Below are 21,951 nucleotides of genomic sequence, written 5' to 3' on the forward strand. Positions count from 1 at the left end.
AGTCTCCAGCAGTGCAATCAAGTCCCAGGTTTTGGATCGTTTGAATCTGCATATTAGTCAAGTAGAATGTTCCAAGCACAACTTCTAGTTCTCCTTTTTTTACTATTCTAATATAATTCTGACTTGATGTTCAGCTAAATCCTTACAAAACACTTTTGCTTTCTATGATTAAAGCATATATTGGGTTTATTTCCTAACAACTTCAGCTTTTAGAATACGTGATATTTGGATATCAGAGCAAATCATGAGTTAGAATACATGATGGATAGATGTTGATGATGCTTAGATCAATCCGATTCGATTCAAGCCCGTCGTGCATAAGAAGTCTGATCTGATTGAAGAGAAGGTTCGAATGTTTGCTTGATAATTGAGGAAGCTATCGGACCCTTATTCCATGGTCGACAAATCAAGATGATAAAGTAAGAAGTTCCATCTACTATTCACGTAAGAAGTTCCATCTGACACATAAATGTACTACTTAATGTGGACAACGTTTGTACACATCCAATGTTTTAGTATAGATCTAAACTATATCATAGAAGTGCATAAAGGAGAAGAATTTAGAGGGAAGAAATGGTCATATTTCTTTCTGGCCATATATTACATTGATCCCTAAAGTCTACTTCACCTGGAAGGTAAAAAACTCTATTATGATTCTAATAACTTAAGAGACAGTAAACCAATTGGTAAATAGGTTCAAAGGTCGGTGGGTTGTTTATATATGCAATGTGTCAACATGATTCACTCTCTCTCTCTCTCTCTCTCTCTCTCTCTATATATATATATATATATATATATATATATATATATATAATCACCGAACATCGTATAGCGACGACTGAGATATAACAGCATAAACATATATCATGACATATTATATTACGTACATTACTGACAGAGGAAGTCACATGACGTTTACCTCAGTCCACCTTCTTATCCGTTAACTATTACTGTTATCCAATAACATCTTGCAACGAGAATAACTATACGTATAGGAAATTACATAATAGAGCAGGACTGATAAGGCTCCTGCCCGACGATGATCTTGCAGCCGCCAACCTCGCAGCCGGGACGGCAGGCAGCGGACGGCGAGGGGTCGTCGCAGACCCAGCCGCAGGAGCAGCAGCGGCGGCACCCGCTGCGTGGCTCGAAGCAGGGGCACGGTTGGCGACAGCAGTTGGGCCACCCCTGGGGCGGGAAAACACACACGGGCGGCCTCACCCCGGCCTCCGGGAACGGCCTACATGGTGGCGGTGACGGGACGTCGCAGATCCAGCCGCAGGTGCAGCAGCGGCGGCACCCTTGGCGCGGATCGAAGCAGGGGCACGGCTGTTTGCAGCAGACGGGCCACACCGGGGGCCGGCAAACACACACGGGTGGCGGGCAAACACACACGGGTGGCAGGCAAACACACACGGGCGGCGGCGGTGGCGGTGGCGGTGGCGGCGGCAGCTGTGGCGGCGGCGGTTTTACCGGCTCTTTGATATGGACGCCTTTGATCACCTTGCATGCGAGGCAGAGAAGCTCCTTGATGAAGCAGTCAGGGTTGAAGGGGCCGGATACTGTGACGGTGTTCTTCTTCTCGTCAAAGACGATTGATTGGATGTTGAACCATTCTCCAACACATCGACCAATTTCCACAAAAATTTGTCAGCACCGAGAGAGAGAGAGAGAGAGAGAGAGAGAGAGAGAGAGAGACGGTAGCTTACTTTGGAGCTCGCACAGAGCTTTCTTGATCTTCCTGGAGCAGGTGCAGCATTGCAGGTCAACCTTGATAATTACCGTGACTATCTGTGCCAAGGCGAGCAAGAGAAGCACATGCAAACAGACATGAATCAGTTTTGGCTTCCATGAACAAAAGTTTCAGCCTTCTTTTTCTTGTGTTGTGGAGCTTTTGACTCAGTAACAGAGTCAAAGAATGTTGAAGAACATCATGTTGAATCCAAAGTCCAAGAAAATCTAAACCGAGCAGAGATTTTTTATCTAAAAGAAGAAGGGTCAAATCCACAAGACCGATCGATATCCTGTTTGTTTTTGGTCATCCGGATTGCATGATGTGAGTTATCCAATTAATAAAGAACACATAAAAGAAAAACACAGCATCAAGTTGACCAACACATAAACATCCATGGCTGACAATAAATTCATCTTTATCCTCACGATTAGCTCACCACAGTGAACACAGATTTTTAAGAGAGAGAGAGAGAGAGAGAGAGAGAGAGAGAGAGAGAGAGAGATGAACACCTCGGCCATCTCTCGAAAGTTTTGAGACCCAAGCTGGTGTAGAAGCGGATAACCAAAGCCTCCCTTTATAGAGGCAGTCGACGGGCCACCAACACAATGACTGATCAAGAATAAAGCTTTTCTCGTATCTACCCTCGCACGATTCATGGCCATGTTTAAAGCACCCTTACCTTCGCGAGTACTGCTTCCGGAGGTTGTTCGAACGTCACGAGTCACACGAAGAAGCCATGTGTGGTGCGGCTGAGCGTTCTCAGTGTGCGTTGTATATGGCACTGTTTATCGAGTCTGGAAAATGAGCCAGTAAAGATTCAGAGCCAATGTAGTTTGAGAGAGATTATTTTCGTGACTCAAACAAATACTCTGGTTTTTCGGGTTGCAGAAGAACAAGTTTACCGTCCCAAGACTGAAAACTCGACATACAGAAGAACAAGTACTCAAAACCAATCTTTCGTTCTGTCTTCTTCCTGTGTTCCTTGTGTTTGGGGCGCTGTTTTATTACTGCCGGCACGGGGTACTGGGACAGGATTCTTGTTGAGATAACTCACTACTGTCTCCATTTTGTTCATGGCCTCGCGGCCATTATCACTCGCTACTTGTTTGTTGAATCACAGAAGGCACCGTTCCTTCGTCTCCGGCAGTGCAATCGATACTAAATTCATCTTTATCCAGACAACTGGCTCACCACAGTGAAGACAGATCTTTAAGAGAGAGAGAGAGAGAGAGAGAGAGAGAGAGAGAGAGAGAGAGAGATGAACACCTCTGCCATCTCTCGAAAGTTATGAGATCCCAGGCTGGGGGAGAAGCGGATAACCAAAGGCCCCCTTTATAGAGGCAGTCGACGAGCCAGGTAAACCGTTTTTTACTATTGTAATATAATTCTATCTTGATGTCCTTTATGACCAGGAGAAAGCGGCTGCCATTGCTTCTAGTTCTCCTTTTTGACTATTCTGATATAATTCTAACTTTTGCTTACAAAACACTGTTGCTTTCTATGATTAAAGCATATATTGGGTTTATTTTCTAACAACTTCAGATTTTAGAATATGTGATCTTTTGCTTATCAGACCAAATCACGGGTTAGAATACATAATAAATATTTGTGATGTCTAGATCAATCCGACTAATATGAAACTTTGAATATTTAAATATTTATTCGATAGTTGAGAAAGCCTTGGATGTTTGATCCGTATCAAAAACGAGTTTGGATGAAAAAAAGATTTTTTGTGAAACAGTGATTAATAGTATGACTAAATAATTGTTGTCATTGCCCTTTTAATTCATATGAGATAAGGAAAAACACATGTATTTATGATTTTTCGACTTGTATTCTGCGTGATAAGATCACATTTTATGTTTATCCTCTAAAGTTTTATTTGATTCATTACCTTGGTCCACATACAATGTTTTGGATCTAAACTATATTATTGAAGTGCATTATTGTGCCATGTGACAGTCGACGGCAGATCTTTTATCAAATATGACATCATTTTCATCAATAAAAACAATGTAAGTTTGATTGGCAGCATCGAAGTAAATGCAACCTTATCATTATGGCAGATCTAAACTAGCTTTCTCCTGGATGCTTGTTTTGTGTTTAGTCTGCCTTTTTGCTAATAGAGAATAAAGGAGAGGAATTTAGAGGGAAGCAATGGTCATATTTCTTAGTGATCCTGCCATTCTCAATCTCCAGGAAGCTTTTAGAGTAACATACTTGGAAGTAAATCTGGGGATGCAGAATGTGCCATGGCCTGACCGACCATATCCGTACCAAGGTTGGTAGTGTGGGAGGCCACCGAGCCGAGGATAGAGACAAGAAAAGACGACCAGACGTGTGGTTCACCATTGGCTGCCACCATTGACCGGCAGTCACCGAGCGTTGTCGCTGCCATCGTCTTCACGGTAGGTAATGCAGCTCAATCCCAACCTGCGGTGAGATCATCTTTCTCGTCAATGTCGAGATGGACGGGAAAGTTTATTTTATGAAAGGTTTACTATAATTGAGATGTTCCTTCTTGTCTTTTTTTTTTTTTTCTTTTTAAAAGAATAACAACATATATTAATTTCTTTTTGATAGATTAAGCTGTTGGAATTGATAAATAATTACTCAATTCAATTCTTGAAATAATATAATTATTTTATGATATCTTCAAGAAAAGAAAACTATATTCCTTTTGAATCATATCTCAATCCTATTTGTTATAATCTTTCATGTTGTTGGGGGTTTATAATAAATCTATTCCTTTTTGTGGCTTCGAAATTATCTATCTGTTTTATCTCTATAAATTTTAATATATTTTTTATTTTTATTTTGTATGTATATTAAATTTAGATTACGAGTATGAACCAAAATCTCTATATAAACATCATATTGCGACGACTGAGATATAACAGCATAAACATATATATCATCACATACGTACATTGCTGACAGAGGAAGTCACATGACGTTGACCTCTGTCTGCCTTCTTATCCGTTATCTCTTACCCAATAACATCTTGCAACGAGAATAAGAATACGTATAGGAAACTACATAATAGAGCAGGACTGACAAGGCTCCTGCTCGACGATGATCCTGCAGCCGTCAAACTCGCGACAGGGACGGCAGGCACAGCAGTTGGGCTACCCCGGAGGCGGGAAAACACACACGTCTAAATTCACCTCCACCTCCACCTTAGGCGGCGGCGGCGGCGGTGGCGGTGGTTTGTCGGGTTTCGGCTTCGGCTTGATCTGGACACATATGATCACCTTGCAGGCGAGGCAGCGAAGCTTCTTGATGAAGCAGTCAGGGTTGAAGGGGCCGGATACTGTGATGGTGTTCTTCTTCTCGTCGTAGACAATTGATTCGATGTTGAACCGGTCTCCAACACAACGACCAATTTCCACAGAAATTAGTCAGCAAAAAGAGAGAGAGAGAGGGAGAAGGTAGCTTACTTTGGAGCTTGCACAGAGTTTTCTTGATCTTCTTGGAGCAGGTGCAGCAGTGCAGGTCCACCGTGATAATTACCGTGGCGATCTGTTGTGTCAAGGCGAGCAAGAAAAGCACAAGCAAACAGACATGAATCAGTTTTGGCTTCCATGAACAAAAGTTTCAGCCTTCTTTTTCTTGCACGGTGGAGCTTTTGACTCGGTAGAAAAGTCAATGAATGTCGAAGAACATAATGTTGAATCCAAAGTCCAAGAAAATCTAAACCAAGCAGAGAAATTTTATATAAAAGAAGAAGGGTCAAATCCACAAGACCGATCTATTTTTGGTCATCCGGATTGCATGATGTGAGTTATCCAATTAATAAAGAACACGTCAAAGAAAAACACAGCATGAAGTTGACCAACGCATAAACATCCATGGCCGACAATAAATTCATCTTTATCCTCACAATTAGCTCACCACAGTGAAGACAGAATTTTAAGAGAGAGAGAGAAAGAGAGAGAGAGAGAGAGAGAGAGAGAGAGAGAGATGAACACCTCTGCCGTCTCTCGAAAGTTAAGACCCCAAGCTGGTTGAGAAGCGGATAACCAAAGGCTCCCTCTATATAGCCAGTCGACGAGTCATCGATACAGTGACTGATCATTAATTGTATACTAAAGCCGGTACCACTCAATCATTATACTGATCATTAATTGTATATATTAGTTTTTTTCTGATAGATTAAGCTGTTGGAATTGGATAAATAATTACGCAATTCAATTCTTAAAATAATTATATTATTTTATGATATTTTCAAGAAAAGAAATTTATATTCTCGATAAGGCAAAGGAGACGGACGAGTCTCCAACCGGTGTTATGGCGCTATCACATCTCAAGTCGATGACGAAAGCAATCACGTGACACAACCAACCTTTTTCTTCATCTTTGACGTCATCTACATCCAGCATTTTCTACTGTATTTACTTTCTCGGTGGCCTCTTTTTCTCCGCCCACACATTCCAAATCTGTCGTGTGTTGTCGGCCATCCATCCTCATTTCCTTCACCATCGATCACTTCTTTATCTTTCTTCTTTTTGTCTCCATTTTCTTTTACTTCACCTTTCTTCATTTCGTCTCCATCTTCTACTTCTTCACCTTCCTTCTCCCCATCTCCGCCTTCCCTTTATTTCATCCCCATCTACTTCCCCTTCCTTCTTTTTATCTCCATCATCTTCTATTTCACCTTCCTTTTTTTCCTCCCCCTCCCTCTTTGGTTTCGCCTTCTCTTCCTCGCCATCCTCTTCTGCTTCACCTTCCTTCTTTTCTTCTCCACCCTCTTCTAAAACATGGTCATCTTCGTTCACATCCTTCTTGCCTTTGCTTTTCTCCAGTCCATCGGTGTCCTATGGTTTGCTTCTTCCCTTGCACCGTCCGCATGTAGCTGTGCCTTCTTCAGTCATTTCAACTGCATTGAAACCTATATTATATATTAGCTACCAGATAGAGTGGCCGCCGGAAACAATGCAAACAGGACTTTGCCAGCGACCAATCGGCGCATTTAAAGCTACAAATCACTGAAGCTACTAACTATAGATAAATGCAAATTACCACAAAAAAAAACAATGGCAAAATATATTAATTCGCACAAATTGTAAAAGGAAACAAAATCAAAGCAACAAATGGTATGAGAATTCAACATCAAAGACCAAAATCAACAAGAGCAAAAACAGGAGTAACACGAGTCGTAAAAACCCTACTTCCGTCTCTAGCAAGAAAGCGTCTGTCAAACGTCGCACCAATGTGAAGCACCAAATACATACCTATTAGTCGGTGGGATAGATCCTGAACCCAACAAAAAGGTAAATGTGACCCCGCCAAAGAGCACAGGAGTATGTTCTTCATAACCCCAGAATCACACACCCCATAAAGCAGGCAACTTTACGGCATCGAGCATCTGATACCAGGTTCTACGATCACCAACACTCGGAATTACCTTCTAAATCGATCCAAAACTTTCGAAACAAGTTTCCAGAACCATTAAGAATCACGAAATAGCAAGAAGGCGAACATCCATGGGCAATTCACGGAACCCTAGCTGGATCGAGCCAATTTTATCTCGTTCGGAAGAGGCATCCCAAGTATGGTACGAAATTTAAGCCACGACGAGATTGGTGTCGAAGAAGAGACGTACCTGATGGAGATCACAGCGCTTCGAGCGATCGAAACGTGCCAAATAGAGAGAAGAGGACGACAACCCCTTCACGTAATCGGAAAGGTTACCTTTTCTGCCCTCTTCCCCGCCCGACTTAATAGTTCGGATCACCGGGGTTCTGATCACCTGTTCCATCCAACACAGAATACAGTGTACTCTCCATGCAAAGGCATGGGTACCCACCAGTTCGAGACGAACGCAGCACCCTCGATCAGTGTTTCCTGTATTGCAGTATACAGGAAGTGTCCTGACAGGACAGTTCTATGTGGTTTCGCGGCCGTGGTCATTGGCTGATTACCTCCGCCTTGAAATGACGTGGATCCTCTCCAAGACGCACCTTTAAAAGGAAACCGTTCAAGTCCCCTTATCATGTGGGGCCCCCTGTGATGCGTACAGGCATTGGCATTGGAGGGGATCCCTCGGGTCCCCGGAAGAACCCAATGGTACCGCCATCCCAGAGTACTTCCACATGGCATGGCAAGGAGATTCACTTGTCCCAATGTGTTTTACCCGTTTCTAATCCTATACGGAACATACCTGCCTCCTAATTGGCGGCAGGCATGCAGGGCGCTTGGGTCCACCTCTACATAAGAGGGGCAAACGTGTCACCTACGCAACACATGATAACGATCGGTGCCTCGTCGGGAAACGGATCGGGTACCATTAGGAAGACGATAGTACGAACCCGACTCTGGTATTCGAATCCGAACCCAGTCAACTCGAACCTGATTCAAGCGGGTTGGATGGACTTGAATACCGAAATGTCCGACCCGTTGTGACCCCAAGTTGGGGATTTGATGCGTAAGCCAACCGGGAGGTCATCGTCAAGGTCGAGTTGGTTTCGCTTTGGCATTCTGGTAAGCACCTTCTGTTCGCTTTCCAATCTTGTAGCTGTCGATCCCACTTCGTTCTTTCTTCTTCCTGTGTTCTTGTGTTTGGGCCGCTATTTTATTAATGCCGGCACGGTGTACAGCGAGAGGATTATTGTTGAAGCTGTTCGATCCAGAAACGTAAGATGTTAGCAATCGGTGCTTGTCTGTTGAACCACACAAGGCACTGTTCATTAGTCTCCAGCAGTGCAATCAATTCCCAGCTTTTGGATCGTTTGAATCTGCATATTTGTCGAGTAGAATGTTCCAAGCAAAACTTATAGTTCTCCTTTTTTTTTACTATTATATATATATATATATATATATATATATATATATATATATATATATGTATATATATATATGTATATATATATACATATATATATATATACATATATATATATATATACATATATATATATATACATATATATATATATATATATATATATATATATATATATATATATATATATATACATATATATATATATATATATATACATATATATATATATATACATATATATATATGTGTATATATATACATATACATATATACACATATGTATATATATACATATGTATATATATATATATAAATATGTATATATATACAAATATATATATATATATGTATATATATACATATATATATATACATATATACATATATATATACATATATACATATATATATATATATATACATATATATATATATATACATATATACATATATACATATATACATATATACATACATATATACATATATACATATATATATATATATATATATATATATATATATATATATATATATATATATATATATATGTATATATAGATATATATCTCAACATGATTCACTCTATATATATATATATATATATATATATATATATATATAATCACCGAACATCGTATTGCGACGACTGAGATATAACAGCATAAACATATATCATCACATATTATATTACGTACATGACTGACAGAGGAAGTCACATGACGTTTACCTCAGTCCACCTTCTTATCCGTTAACTATTACTGTTACGCAATAACATCTTGCAACGAGAATAACTATAAGTATAGGAAATTACATAATAGAGCAGGACTGACAAGGCTCCTGCCCGACGATGATCTTGCAGCCGCCAACCTCGCAACCGGGACGGCAGGCGGCGGACGACGGGGGGCCGTCGCAGACCCAGCCGCAGGTGCAGCAGCGGCGGCACCCTTGGCGCGGATCGAAGCAGGGGCACGGCTGTTTGCAGCAGACGGGCCACCCCGTGGGCGGGAAACCACACATGGGCGGCCTCACCACGGCCTCCGGCAACGGGAGTGGAATGGGCCTACATGGTGGCAATGACGGGACGTCGCAGATCCAGCCGCAGGTGCAGCAGCGGCGGCACCCTTGGCGCGGCTCGAAGCAGGGGCACGGCTGTTTGCAGCAGGCGGGCCACACCGGGGGCCGGCAAACACACACGGGTGGCGGGCAAACACACACGGGTGGCCGGCAAACACACACGGGTGGCGGGCAAACACACACGGGTGGCCGGCAAACACACACGGGTGGCTTCTGCTCAGGCGGCGGTGGCGGCGGCGGCTGCGGTGGCTTCGGCGTCGTCGGCGGCGGAGGCGGCGGTTTGATCTGGACGTCTTTGATCACCTTGCATGCGAGGCAGCGAAGCTTCTCGATGAAGCACTGAGGGTTGAAGGGGCCGGAGACTGTGACGGTGTTCTTCTTCTCGTCAAAGACGATTGATTGGATGTTGAACCGTTCTCCAACACATCGACCAATTTCCACAAAAATTTGTCAGCACCGAGAGAGAGAGAGAGAGAGAGAGAGAGAGAGAGAGAGAGAGAGAGAGAGAGAGAGAGACGGTAGCTTACTTTGGAGCTTGCACAGAGCTTTCTTGATCTTCCTGGAGCAGGTGCAGCACTGCAGGTCAACCTTGATAATTACCGTGGCTATCTGTGCCAAGGCGAGCAAGAGAAGCACATGCAAACAGACATGAATCAGTTTTGGCTTCCATGAACAAAACTTTCAGCCATCTTTTTCTTGTGTTGTGGAGCTTTTGAATCGATAGAAAAGTCAATGAATGTTGAAGAACATCATGTTGAATCCAAAGTCCAAGAAAATCTAAACCAAGCAGAGATTTTTTATCTAAAAGAAGAAGGGTCAAATCCACAAGACCGATCGATATCCTGTTTGTTTTTGGTCATCCGGATTGCAAGATGTCAGTTATCTAATTAATAAAGAACACATCAAAGAAAAACACAGCATGAAGTTGGCCAACACATAAACATCCATGGCTGACAATAAATTCATCTTTATCCTCACAATCAGCTCACCACAGTGAACACAGATTTTTAAGAGAGAGAGAGAGAGAGAGAGAGAGAGCGAGAGAGAGAGAGAGATGAACACCTCGGCCATCTCTCGAAAGTTTTGAGACCCCAAGCTGGTGGAGAAGCGGATAACCAAAGGCTCCCTTTATAGAGGCAGTCGACGGGCCACCAACACAATGACTGATCAAGAATAAAGCTTTTCTTGTCTCTACCCTCGTGTGATTCATGGCCATGTTTAAAGCACCCTTACCTTCGCGAGTGCTGCTTCCGGAAGTTGTTGGAACGTCACGAGTCACACGAAGAAGCCATGTGTGGTGCGGCTGAGCGTTCTCAGTGTGCGTTGTATATGGCACTGTTTATAGAGTCTGGAAAATGAGCCAGTAAAGATTCAGAGCCAATGTACTTTGAGAGAGATTATTTTCGTGACTCAAACAAATACTCTGGTTTTTCGGGTTGCAGAAGAACAAGTTTACCGTCCCAAGACTGAAAACTCGACATACAGAAGAACTAGTACTAAAAACCAATCTTTCGTTCCGTCTTCTTCCTGTGTTCCTTGTGTTTGGGACGCTGTTTTATCAATGCCGGCACGGGGTACAAGGATAGGATTCTTGTTGAGATAACTCACTACTGTCTCCATTTTGTTCATGGCCTCGCGACCATTATCAGTCGGTACTTGTTTGTTGAATCACAGAAGGTACCGTTCCTTCGTCTCCGGCAGTGCAATCGATACTCATAGCCGAGGATGGAACCAAGAGAAGGTACCGTTCCTTCGTTCTCCATTGGCCGCCACCATCGACCGCTACTCACCACACGTCGTCGCCGCCATCGTCATCACGGTTGGTAATGCAGCTCAATCCCAACCTGCTGCGAGATGATCCTTCTTGTCCATGTCGAGATATTATAAGTGAGATGATCCTTCTTGTCTATGTTGACACGTACATTAGGAACGGCTAACATCGTTCTTGACAAGGAAAAGGAGATGGACGGGTCTCCAACCGGTATGTCGTCGTAATCAAATGTCAAGAAGATGACGAAAGCAATCATTTATGCTTGGACTTGTAATGTTTCTATTTGTTATAATCTTTCGTATTGTTGGGGGTTTATAAATCCATTCTTTTTTGTGGCTTCGAAATTATCTATTTTATCTCTATATTTTTATTTATTTTTTGTTCGTATATTAAATTTAGATTACGAGTATAAACAAAAAATCTCTATATAAACATCGTATTTGCGACGACTGAGATATAACAGCATAAACATATATCATCACATATTATATTACGTACATTACGCATAGAGGAGAGGAAGTGACATGACGTTTACCTCATTCCCCCTTCTTATCCGTTATCTATTACCGTTACCAAATGACAACTTGCGACGAGAATGACTATATGCATTGGAAATTACAGAATAGAGCAGGAATAAGAAGGGTCCTACTCGAGGAGGATCTTGTAGCCGTCACCCTCGTAACAGTGACGGCCGTCGGACAGCAGGCCGCAGGAGCAGCAGCGGCGGCACCCGCGGCGTGGCTCGTAGCAGGGGTACGGCTGGCAGCAGCCGACGGGCCACGCCGAGGGCGGGAAAACACACACGTGGAGCTTCACCACCACCTCAGGCGGCGGCGGCGGTTTATCGGGCCTTGGTTTTCCGTCCTCGGGAGGAGGAGAAGGTGGGGGTTTCCGCGGTTTGATCTGGACGTCTTCGATCACCTTGCAGGCGAGGCAGCGAAGCTTCCTGATGAAGCACTCAGGGTTGAAGTGGCCGGATACTGTGACGGTGTTCTTCTTCTCGTCGTAGACGATTGATTCGATGTTGAACCAGTCTCCAACGCATCGACCAATTTCCACACAAATTTGTCAGCACCAAGAGAGAGAGAGAGAGAGACGGTAGCTTACTTTGGAGCTCGCACAGAGCTTTCTTGATCTTCTTGGAGTTGGAGCAGCAGTGCAGGTCAACCTTGATGATTACCGTGGCTATCTGTGTCAAGGCGAGCAAGAAAAGCACAGGCAAACAGACATGTATCAGTTTTGGCTTCCATGAACAAAAGTTTCAGCCTTCTTTTTCTTGTGTTGTGGAGCTTTTGACTCGGTAGAAAAGTCAATGAATGTTGAAGAACATCATGTTGATTCCAAAGTCCAAGAAAATCTAAACCAAGCAGAGAAATTTTATCTAAAAGAAGAAGGGTCAAATCCACAAGACCGATCTGTTTTTGCTCATCCGGATTGCATGATGTGAGTTATCCAATTAACAAAGAACACATCAAAGAAAAACACAGCATGAAGTTGACCAACGCATAAAGATCCATGGCTGACAATAAATTCATCTTTATCCAGACAATTGGCTCACCACAGTGAAGACAGAGAGAGAGAGAGAGAGAGAGAGAGAGAGAGAGATGAACACCTCTGCCATCTCTCGAAAGTTATGAGATCCCAGGCTGGGGGAGAAGCGGATAACCAAAGGCCCCCTTTATAGAGGCAGTCGACGAGCCGGTAAACCCTTTTTTACTATTGTAATATAATTCTATCTTGATGTCCTTTATGACCAGGAGAAAGCGGCTGCCATTGCTTCTAGTTCTCCTTTTTTACTATTCTGATTCAATTCTAACTTTTGCTTACAAAACACTGTTGCTTTCTATGATTAAAGTATATATTGGGTTTATTTTCTAACCACTTCAGCTTTTAGAATATGTGATCTTTTGGGTATCAGAGCAAATCACCAGTTAGAATACATAATAATTATTTGTGATGTCTAGAAAGTCCGGTATGATTGAAAAGAATATTTAAATATTTGTTCCATAGTTGAGGAAGACTTGGATGTTCGTATGAAAAACGAGGTTGGCTGAAAAAGAGATTTTTTGTGAAACAGTGATTAACAGTATGACTAAATAATTGTTGTCATTGCCCTTTTAATTCATATGAGATGGGGAAAAACACATGTATTTATGATTTTTCGACTTGTATTCTGCGTGATAAGATCACATTTTATGTTTATCCTCTAAAGTTTTATTTGATTCATTGCCTTTGTCCACATCCAATGTTTCGGATCTAAACTATATTATTTAAGTGCATTCAATGTGCTGGATGGCACATCTAAACTATATCATTGAGGTGCATTATTGTGACATGTGACACTTCTTAGGTGAATAGTGGAAGATGTCTCTTTTATCAAATACGACATCATTTTCATCAATAAAAACAATGTAAGTTTGATTGGCAGCATCGAAGTAAATGCAACCTTATCATTATGGCAGATCTAAACTAGCTTTCTCCTGGATGCTTGTTTTGTGTTTAGTCTGCCTTTTGCTAATAGAGAATAAAGGAGAGGAATTTAGAGGGAAGCAATGGTCATATTTCTTAGTGATCCTGCCATTCTCAATCTCCAGGAAGCTTTTAGAGGAACATACTTGGAAGCAAATCTGGGGATGCAGAATGTGCCATGGCCTGAACGACCACATCCGTACCAAGGCTGCTAGTGTGGGAGGCCACCGAGCCGAGGATGGAGACAAGAAAAGCCGACCAGACGTGTGGTTCACCATTGACCGGCAGTCACCGCGCGTTGTCGCTGCCATCGTCATCACGGTAGGTAATGCAGCTCAATCCCAACCTGCAGTGAGATCATCTCTCTTGTCAATGTCGAGATGGACGGGAAAGTTTATTTTATGAAAGGTTTACTATAATTGAGATGTTCCTTCTTGTCCTTTTTTTTTTTTTTTAAAGGGTAACAACATATATTAATTTCTTTTTGATAGATTAAGCTGTTGGAATTGATAAATAATTACTCGATTCAATTCTTAAAATAATATAATTATTTTATGATATCTTCAAGAAAAGAAAACTATATTCTTGACTAGGAATAAGGAGAGACGGACGGGTCTCCAACCAGTGTGTTGAATCATATCTCAAACAAAAGCAATCCTATTTGTTATAATCTTTCATGTTGTTGGGGTCTTTTTTGTGGCTTCGAAATTATCTATCTATTTTATCTCTATAAATTTTAATATATTTTTTATTTTTTATTTTGTATGTATATTAAATTTAGATTACGAGTATAAACCAAAATCTCTATATAAACATCGTATTGCGACGACTGAGATATAACAGCATAAACATATATATCATCACATATTATATTACGTACGTTGCAGGCAGAGGAAGTCACATGACGTTTACCTCAGTCCGCCTTCTTATCCGTTATCTATTACTGTTACCCAATAACATCTTGCAACGAGAATAAGTAAACGTATAGGAAACTACATAATAGAGCAGGACTGACAAGGCTCCTGCTCGACGATGATCTTGTAGCCGTCAACCTCGCGACAGGGACGGCAGGCGGCGGACGGCGGGGGGCCGTCGCAGACCCAGCCGCAGGAGCAGCAGCGGCGGCACCCGTTGCGTGGCTCGAAGCAGGGGCACGGTTGGTAGCAGCAGTTGGGCCACCCCGGGGGTGGGAAAGCACATACAGGCGGCTTCACCCCGCACCCCGGCAACGGGACTGGTTTGGGCCTACATGGTGGCGGCGACGGGACGTCGCAGATCCAGCCGCAGGTGCAGCACCGGCGGCATCCGTTGCTTGGCTCGAAGCAGGGGCACGGTTGGTAGCAGCAGACGGGCCACGCCGGGGGCGGGAAAACACACACGGGTAGCTTCACCACCACCTCAGGCGGCGGCGGCGGTTTATTGGGCTTTTGTTTTCCGTCCGTGGGAGGATTAGGAGGTGGGGGTTTCGGCTTGATCTGGACACATATGATCACCTTGCAGGCGAGGCAGCGAAGCTTCTTGATGAAGCAGTCAGGGTTGAAGGGGCCGGATACTGTGATGGTGTTCTTCTTCTCGTCGTAGACGATTGATTCGATGTTGAACCGGTCTCCAACACAACGACCAATTTCCACACAAATTAGTCAGCAAAAAGAGAGAGAGAGAGAGAGAGAGAGGGAGAGAGAGGGAGAAGGTAGCTTACTTTGGAGCTTGCACAGAGCTTTCTTGATCTTCTTGGAGCAGGTGCAGCAGTGCAGGTCCACCGTGATAAGTACCGTGGCGATCTGTTGTGTCAAGGCGAGCAAGAAAAGCACAAGCAAACAGACATGAATCAGTTTTGGCTTCCATGAACAAAAGTTTCAGCCTTCTTTTTCTTGCACGGTGGAGCTTTTGACTCGGTAGAAAAGTCAATGAATGTCGAAGAACATCATGTTGAATCCAAAGTCCAAGAAAATCTAAACCAAGCAGAGAAATTTTATCTAAAAGAAGAAGGGTCAAATCCACAAGACCGATCTGTTTTTTATCATCCGGATTGCATGACGTGAGTTATCCAATTAACAAAGAACACATCAAAGAAAAACACAGCATGAAGTTGACCAACGCATAAAGATCCATGGCTGACAATAAATTCATCTTTATCCAGACAATTGGCTCACCACAGTGAAGACAGATCTTTAAGAGAGAGAGAGAGAGAGAGAGAGAGAGATGAACACCTCTGCCATCTCTCGAAAGTTATGAGATCCCAGGCTGGGGGAGAAGCGGATAACCAAAGGCCCCCTTTATAGAGGCAGTCGACGAGCCAGGTAAACCCTTTTTTACTATTGTAATATAATTCTATCTTGATGTCCTTTATGACCAGGAGAAAGCGGCTGCCATTGCTTCTAGTTCTCCTTTTTTACTATTCTGATATAATTCTAACTTTTGCTTACAAAACACTGTTGCTTTCTATGATTAAAGAATAACAACATATATTAATTTCTTTTTGATAGATTAAGCTGTTGGAATTGATAAATAATTACTCAATTCAATTCTTAAAATAATATAATTATTTTATGGTATCTTCAAGAAAAGAAAACTATATTCTTGACAGGAAAAAGGAGATACTGACGAGTCTCCAACCAGTGTGTTGAATCATATCTCAAACAAAAGCAATCCTATTTGTTATAATCTTTCATATCTCATCCCCATCTGCTTCCCCTTCCTTCTTTTTATCTCCATCAACTTCTATTTCACCTTCCTTTTTTTCCTCCCCCTCCTCTTTGATTTCGTCTTCCTTCTCTTCCTCGCCATCCTCTTCTGTTTCACCTTCCTTCTTTTCTTCACCACCCTCTTCTAAAACATGGTCATCTTCGTTCACATGCTTCTTGCCTTTGCTTTTCTCCTGTCCATCGGTCGGTGTCCGTTTCTTTGGTTTGCTTCTTCCCTTGCACTGGCCGCATGTAGCTGTGCCTTCTTCAGTCATTTCAACTGCATTGAAAGCTATGTTATATATTAGCTACCAGATAGTGAGTGGACGCCGGAAATAATGCAAAAAGGACATTGCCAGCGACCAATCGGCGCATTTATAGCTATAGATCACTGAAGCTACTAACAATAGATAAAATGCAAATTACCACAAAAAAAAAAAAAACAATGGCAAAATATATTATTCTGCACAAATTGTAAAAGGAAACAAAATCAAAACAACGAATGGTATGAGAATTCAACATCAAAGGCCAAAATCAACGAGAGCAAAAACAGGAGTAACACGAGTCGTAAAAACCCTACTTCCATCTCTAGCAAGAAAGCGTCTGTCAAACGTCGCACCAATGTGAAGCACCAAATACATACCTATTAGTCGGTGGGATAGATCCTGAACCCAACAAAAAGGTAAATGTAACCCCGCCAAAGAGCACAGGAGTATGTTCTTCATAACCCCAGAAACACACACCCCATAAAGCAGGCAACTTTACGGCATCGAGCATCTGATACCAGGTTCTACGATCACCAACAGTCGGAATTACCTTCTAAATCGATCCAAAACTTTCGAAACAAGTTTCCAGAACCATTAAGAATCACGAAATAGCAAGAAGGCGAACATCCATGGGCAATTCACGGAACCCTAGCTGGATCGAGCCAATTTTATCTCGTTCGGAAGAGGCATCCCAAGTATGGTACGAAATTTAAGCCACGACGAGATTGGTGTCGAAGAAGAAACGTACCTGATGGAGACCACGGCGCTTCGAGCGATCGAAACGTGGCAAATAGAGAGAAGAGGAGGACAAGCCCTTCGCGTAATCGGAAAGGTCACCTTTTCTGCCCTCTTCCCCGCCCGGCTTAATAGTTCGGATCACCTGTTCCATCCAATGCAGAATACAGTGTACTCTCCATGCAAAGGCATGGGTACCACCACTTCGAGACGGAGGCAGCACCCTAGAACAGTGTTTCCTGATTTGGAGTATACAGGCAGTGTCCTTACCGGACCCCAAACCCGAGTTCAATGTGGTTTCGCGGCCGCGGTCATTGGCCGATTACCTCCGCCTTGAAATGATGCGGATCCTCTCCATGATGCACCTTTAAATGGAAACCGTTCAAGTCCCCTTACCATGTGGCTATCCACTGAGACTAGCCCAACCTTTCCATATGTGGGGTCCCCTGTGTATGCTGGAACCGCATTGGCATTGGAGGGGATCCTTGGGTGTCCTCGGAAGAACCCAACGGTGCCGCCATCCCAGAGTACTTCCACATGGCATGACACGGAGATTCACTTGTCCCAATGTGTCGTTACCCGTTTCTGGCCCTATGCGGAAGAAACGTGCCTCCTAATTGGCGGCAGGCATGCAGGGCGCTTGGGTCCACCTCTCCATAAGAGGGGCAAACGTGTCACCTTATAGTTCAGTAGAATGTTCCAAGCACAACTTATAGTTCTCATTTATGACTATTCTAATATAATTCTGACTTGTTGTGCAGGTAAATCCTTACAAAACACTTTTGCTTTCTATGATTAAAGCATATATTAGGTTTATTTCCTAACAACTTCAGCTTTTAGAACATGTGATATTTGGATATCAGAGCAAATCATGAGTTAGAATACATGATCGATGGATGGATGTTGGTGATGTTTAGATCAACTGTGATTGAAGAGTAGGTTCGAATATTTGCTCGATAGTTAAGGAAGCTTGAACCCTTCTTCTATGATCGACTCGTATGATAAACGAGACTGGATGGATTTTTCGATGCGATCTCTCCGACACTTAAGTTAATAATGAACATAATTTTTTTTAGTAAAATAATAACTGACTTTAATAACTATAACCAGATAAATTACTGTATTCTACAACCATAATTTATGTTTGTCCGCTCAAGTTAAATTTGATTCATTAACTTTGTCCCCATTCAACGTTTCGTATGGATCTAAACTAGATCCTAAAAGTGCATTAATGTGCCAGATGGCACTTCTTAGGTGAATATCGGAGGATGTCTCTTCTATCAAATATCTATTTCAGACACCTTTTTCACCAATAAAAAAAATATCATCAACTCCTGAAGTTTGTCATCTTGATTTGTAGCATTAAAGTAGATGTAACTTATACTCTTGTTAAGAAACATGAGACGAATGAGTATCCCATTGTCGTATCCTAATCAAATTACAAAAGCAATCATATGTTATATGATCTCGAAGTCACTCGATAGGATAACAATCTTTCTGTTAGTTGAGGGGTTTATAAATCTATTCTGTTTTATGGTTTCAAAATTAACTATTTATCTGTATGAAATATATATATATATATATATATATATATATATATATATATTGTATATTAAGTTTAGATTTCAAGTATAAACAAAAATCACTATATATATATATATATATATATATATATATATATATATATATATATATATATAAAATCACCGAACATCATATTGCGACGACTGAGATATAACAGCATAAAATATATCATCACATATTATATTACGTACATTACTGACAGAGGAAGTCACGTGACGTTTACCTCAGTCCACGTTCTTATCCGTTAACTATCACTGTTACGCAATAACATCATGCAACGAGAATAACGGTACGTATAGTAAATTACATAATAGAGCAGGACTGACAAGGCTCCTGCTCGACGATGATCTTGCAGCCGTCAACCTCGCAACCGGGACGGCAGGCGGCGGACGGCGGGGCGCCGTTGCAGACCCAGCCGCAGGAGCAGCAGCGGCGGCACCCGTTGAGTGGCTCGAAGCAGGGGCACGGTTGGCGGCAGCAGTTGGGCCACCCCAGGGGCGGGAAAAAACACACGGGCGGCCTCACCCCGGCCTCCGGCAACGGGACTGGCTTGGGCCTCGGTTGTGGCAGCGACGGGACGTCGCAGATCCAGCCGCAGGTGCAGCAGCGGCGGCATCCGTTTCTTGGCTCGAAGCAGGGGCACGGTTGGTAGCAGCAGACGGGCCACCCCGGGGGCGGGAAAACACACACGGGTAGCTTCACCACCAACTCAGGCGGCGGCGGCGGCGGTTCGGGCTTTGGTGGTTGGGCCTTGGGAGGAGGAGGAGGTGGGGGTTTCGGCTTGATCTGGACGTCTTTGATCACCTTGCAGGCGAGGCAGCGAAGCTTCTTGATGAAGCACTCAGGGTTGAAGGGGCCGGATACTGTGACGGTGTTGTTCTTCTCGTCGTAGACGATTGATTGGATGTTGAACCGGTCTCCAACACACCGACCAATTTCATACAAATTAGTCAGCACCAAGAGCGAGAGAGAGAGAGGGAGAAGGTAGCTTACTTTGGAGCTTGCACAGTGCTTTCTTGATCTTCTTGGAGCAGGTGCGGCAGTGCAAGTCAACCTTGATAATTACCGTGGCGATCTGTTTTGTCAAGTCGAGCAAGAGAAGCACATGCAAACAGACATGAATCAGTTTTGGCTTCCATGAACAAAAGTTTCAGCCTTCTTTTTCTTGTGTTGTGGAGCTTTTGAATCGGTAGAAAAGTCAATGAATGTTGAAGAACATCATGTTGAATCCAAAGTCCAAGAAAATCTAAACCAAGCAGAGAAATTTTATATCTAAATGAAGAAGGGTCAAATCCACTAGACCGATCGATATCCTGTTTGTTTTTGGTCATCCGGATTGCATGATGTGAGTTATCCAATTAATAAAGAACACATCAAAGTAAAAAAAAAAAAGGAGCTGAATAACTCATGAAACAGAGCATGAAGTTGACCAATTCATAAAGATCCATGGCTGACAATAAATCCATCTATGTCCAGACAATTAGTTCACCAAACACAGAGAGAGAGAGAGAGAGAGAGAGAGAGAGAGAGAGATGAACACCTCTGCCATCTCTCGAAAGTTTTGAGATCCCAAGATGGGGGAGAAGCGGATACCAAGCGGCTCCCTCTATAGATGCAGTCGACGGGCCACCAACACAATGACTATGATCAAGAACAAAGCTTTTCTTATATCTACCCTCACACGATTCATAGCCATGTTTAAAGCACCCTTAACTTCGCGAGTGCTGCTTCCGGAGGTTGGAACGTCACAAGTCACACGAAGAAGGCATGTGTGGTGCAGCTGAGCGTTCTCAATGTCCATTATCTACGGCACTGTTTATCGAGTCCGGAAAATGACCCAATCCATCGTCCTCCTTTGAGAGATGGATATTATTTTGGTGACTCAAATTCTCTGCTTTTTCGGGTTGCAGAAGAAGGAGTTTAACTCGACATAGAGAAGAAATCGTACCCAAGTCTGGACAAGAAGCGCTTTTCTTGCTTGCACTTCCACTGCTCGTATCTGATGATTGGTGGCCTCAACCAAACTTCCCAATTAAAGAGGGTACCACAAAGCAATCTTCACATGCAAGAAAAGATACTTTAGTACATGGAGATAATTAAGAGGGTAAAATGAACTGTCACCTAAAACCATCACCATTTTGTTTCTTTAGTGTGGACAAGGAAAGGATGGTGGTCCTCAAAGATAAACATGACATTCCGGATGATGCTTCGATCCTCTCCACACCTTCCTCAAACCTTTTAATCATTGCCAACGTTTATTTTGTGTAAGCCAAACACATTGGTCATACAGAGTAATGTAAGTATTTTACAGAACAAATAACTGATACTTCCTCCACAGTAAATAAAAGAAGCAGTGCTTGTTTCTTGATCTTGAAAGAACCATACCCATGCTCGAGCATTTGAGATATAAAGGTCATCAGGCACCATGGATTTAGGAGATCATGGACTAAGCTTAAGCTGTAAGGATCATGATGCACCATGGATAAAGAAAGGAAGAAGGAGGCCACTGATTCCAATGATCATTGAGATGATAAGACTGCTGAATGGCCAACCAAGGTTGCAGAAATGAGCCAAATATTTCTCCTTTAACAATATGATCAATGTGAGGCTGCTAAGAAGGCACTTTTGTGTCTTGCAAGTGGGTCAATGGACAAAATTAAAATAGCTGACCTGCTAGTGCGAGACTATGTAATTACTAATTAGCAAGTGTGTGATCATGCACTCAACAAAGAATCATTGATGTATTTATTAGTGAGGGTGTTCGAGATGACAAGTAGGTAGACTGGCCTGGGAGGGGCCTTCATGGTTGTTCATCTTAGAGAGAGAGAGAGAGAGAGAGCTTT

General features: G+C 42.6%; 6 protein-coding genes across 9 annotated transcripts; all 6 read right to left on the minus strand.

Moving 5' to 3' along the window:
- Positions 1 to 839: 839 nt before the first annotated feature.
- Positions 840 to 2,319, minus strand: LOC108952565 (protein PYRICULARIA ORYZAE RESISTANCE 21). Its single transcript, XM_065147477.1, has 3 exons — positions 2,245 to 2,319; positions 1,710 to 1,791; positions 840 to 1,616 (listed from the first exon to the last, which is right to left on the minus strand). The coding sequence occupies exons 1-3, from the start codon at positions 2,251 to 2,253 to the stop codon at positions 1,000 to 1,002; spliced, it is 708 nt and encodes a 235-aa protein (XP_065003549.1). The 5' UTR covers positions 2,254 to 2,319; the 3' UTR covers positions 840 to 999.
- A 2,293-nt stretch (positions 2,320 to 4,612) lies between these two features.
- Positions 4,613 to 7,535, minus strand: LOC135636308 (protein PYRICULARIA ORYZAE RESISTANCE 21-like). 4 transcript variants are annotated; one of them, XR_010495869.1, is made up of 4 exons: positions 7,341 to 7,524; positions 5,707 to 6,626; positions 5,176 to 5,257; positions 4,613 to 5,102 (listed from the first exon to the last, which is right to left on the minus strand). XR_010495869.1 is itself a non-coding variant. In XM_065147967.1 (3 exons), exons 1-3 carry the CDS (start codon positions 7,494 to 7,496, stop codon positions 4,864 to 4,866), a joined length of 477 nt encoding a protein of 158 aa, XP_065004039.1. In that variant the 5' UTR covers positions 7,497 to 7,535; the 3' UTR covers positions 4,613 to 4,863. The 4 variants fall into 4 exon arrangements, 1 of the variants encoding a protein (XP_065004039.1); XR_010495868.1 differs by lacking the exon at positions 7,341 to 7,524 and adding an exon at positions 6,970 to 7,330; XR_010495870.1 differs by lacking the exons at positions 5,707 to 6,626; positions 7,341 to 7,524 and adding an exon at positions 6,970 to 7,330.
- A 1,637-nt stretch (positions 7,536 to 9,172) lies between these two features.
- On the minus strand, positions 9,173 to 10,730 carry LOC135635684 (protein PYRICULARIA ORYZAE RESISTANCE 21-like). The gene is made up of 3 exons (XM_065146934.1): positions 10,662 to 10,730; positions 10,127 to 10,208; positions 9,173 to 10,015 (listed from the first exon to the last, which is right to left on the minus strand). Exons 1-3 carry the CDS (start codon positions 10,668 to 10,670, stop codon positions 9,333 to 9,335), a joined length of 774 nt encoding a protein of 257 aa, XP_065003006.1. The 5' UTR covers positions 10,671 to 10,730; the 3' UTR covers positions 9,173 to 9,332.
- Positions 10,731 to 11,820: 1,090 nt separating this feature from the next.
- On the minus strand, positions 11,821 to 13,042 carry LOC135635180 (protein PYRICULARIA ORYZAE RESISTANCE 21-like). Its single transcript, XM_065146073.1, has 3 exons — positions 12,983 to 13,042; positions 12,478 to 12,559; positions 11,821 to 12,404 (listed from the first exon to the last, which is right to left on the minus strand). The coding sequence occupies exons 1-3, from the start codon at positions 12,989 to 12,991 to the stop codon at positions 12,016 to 12,018; spliced, it is 480 nt and encodes a 159-aa protein (XP_065002145.1). The 5' UTR covers positions 12,992 to 13,042; the 3' UTR covers positions 11,821 to 12,015.
- Positions 13,043 to 14,669: 1,627 nt separating this feature from the next.
- LOC135635179 (protein PYRICULARIA ORYZAE RESISTANCE 21-like) lies at positions 14,670 to 16,111 on the minus strand. Its single transcript, XM_065146072.1, has 3 exons — positions 16,050 to 16,111; positions 15,539 to 15,620; positions 14,670 to 15,445 (listed from the first exon to the last, which is right to left on the minus strand). Exons 1-3 carry the CDS (start codon positions 16,056 to 16,058, stop codon positions 14,832 to 14,834), a joined length of 705 nt encoding a protein of 234 aa, XP_065002144.1. The 5' UTR covers positions 16,059 to 16,111; the 3' UTR covers positions 14,670 to 14,831.
- A 3,148-nt stretch (positions 16,112 to 19,259) lies between these two features.
- LOC103982897 (protein PYRICULARIA ORYZAE RESISTANCE 21) lies at positions 19,260 to 20,918 on the minus strand. Its single transcript, XM_065148792.1, has 3 exons — positions 20,649 to 20,918; positions 20,102 to 20,183; positions 19,260 to 20,025 (listed from the first exon to the last, which is right to left on the minus strand). The coding sequence occupies exons 1-3, from the start codon at positions 20,655 to 20,657 to the stop codon at positions 19,412 to 19,414; spliced, it is 705 nt and encodes a 234-aa protein (XP_065004864.1). The 5' UTR covers positions 20,658 to 20,918; the 3' UTR covers positions 19,260 to 19,411.
- Between the last annotated feature and the right edge of the window lie 1,033 nt (positions 20,919 to 21,951).

This window comes from Musa acuminata, chromosome BXJ3-4 (assembly GCF_036884655.1).
Source record: "Musa acuminata AAA Group cultivar baxijiao chromosome BXJ3-4, Cavendish_Baxijiao_AAA, whole genome shotgun sequence".
Lineage (NCBI taxonomy): Eukaryota > Viridiplantae > Streptophyta > Magnoliopsida > Zingiberales > Musaceae > Musa > Musa acuminata.

What these genes read in the sequence shown, in the direction of transcription:
- LOC135635180 (XM_065146073.1), bottom strand. An exon ending in AGCTCTGTGCGAGCTCCAAA is followed by an intron (nt 12,405 to 12,477) that starts GTAAGCTACCGT and finishes GATGCGTTGGAG; the next exon opens with ACTGGTTCAACATCGAATCA.
- LOC135635179 (XM_065146072.1), bottom strand. An exon ending in AGCTCTGTGCAAGCTCCAAA is followed by an intron (nt 15,446 to 15,538) that starts GTAAGCTACCTT and finishes GTTGTGTTGGAG; the next exon opens with ACCGGTTCAACATCGAATCA.
- LOC135635684 (XM_065146934.1), bottom strand. An exon ending in AGCTCTGTGCAAGCTCCAAA is followed by an intron (nt 10,016 to 10,126) that starts GTAAGCTACCGT and finishes GATGTGTTGGAG; the next exon opens with AACGGTTCAACATCCAATCA.
- LOC103982897 (XM_065148792.1), bottom strand. An exon ending in AGCACTGTGCAAGCTCCAAA is followed by an intron (nt 20,026 to 20,101) that starts GTAAGCTACCTT and finishes GGTGTGTTGGAG; the next exon opens with ACCGGTTCAACATCCAATCA.
- LOC108952565 (XM_065147477.1), bottom strand. An exon ending in AGCTCTGTGCGAGCTCCAAA is followed by an intron (nt 1,617 to 1,709) that starts GTAAGCTACCGT and finishes GATGTGTTGGAG; the next exon opens with AATGGTTCAACATCCAATCA.
- LOC135636308 (XM_065147967.1), bottom strand. Translation starts at nt 7,496, where the DNA reads ATGGAACAGGTGATCAGAACCCCGGTGATCCGAACTATTAAGTCGGGC. An exon ending in AGCGCTGTGATCTCCATCAG is followed by an intron (nt 5,258 to 7,340) that starts GTACGTCTCTTC and finishes TTGACACAACAG; the next exon opens with ATCGCCACGGTAATTATCAC. An exon ending in AACTCTGTGCAAGCTCCAAA is followed by an intron (nt 5,103 to 5,175) that starts GTAAGCTACCTT and finishes GTTGTGTTGGAG; the next exon opens with ACCGGTTCAACATCGAATCA.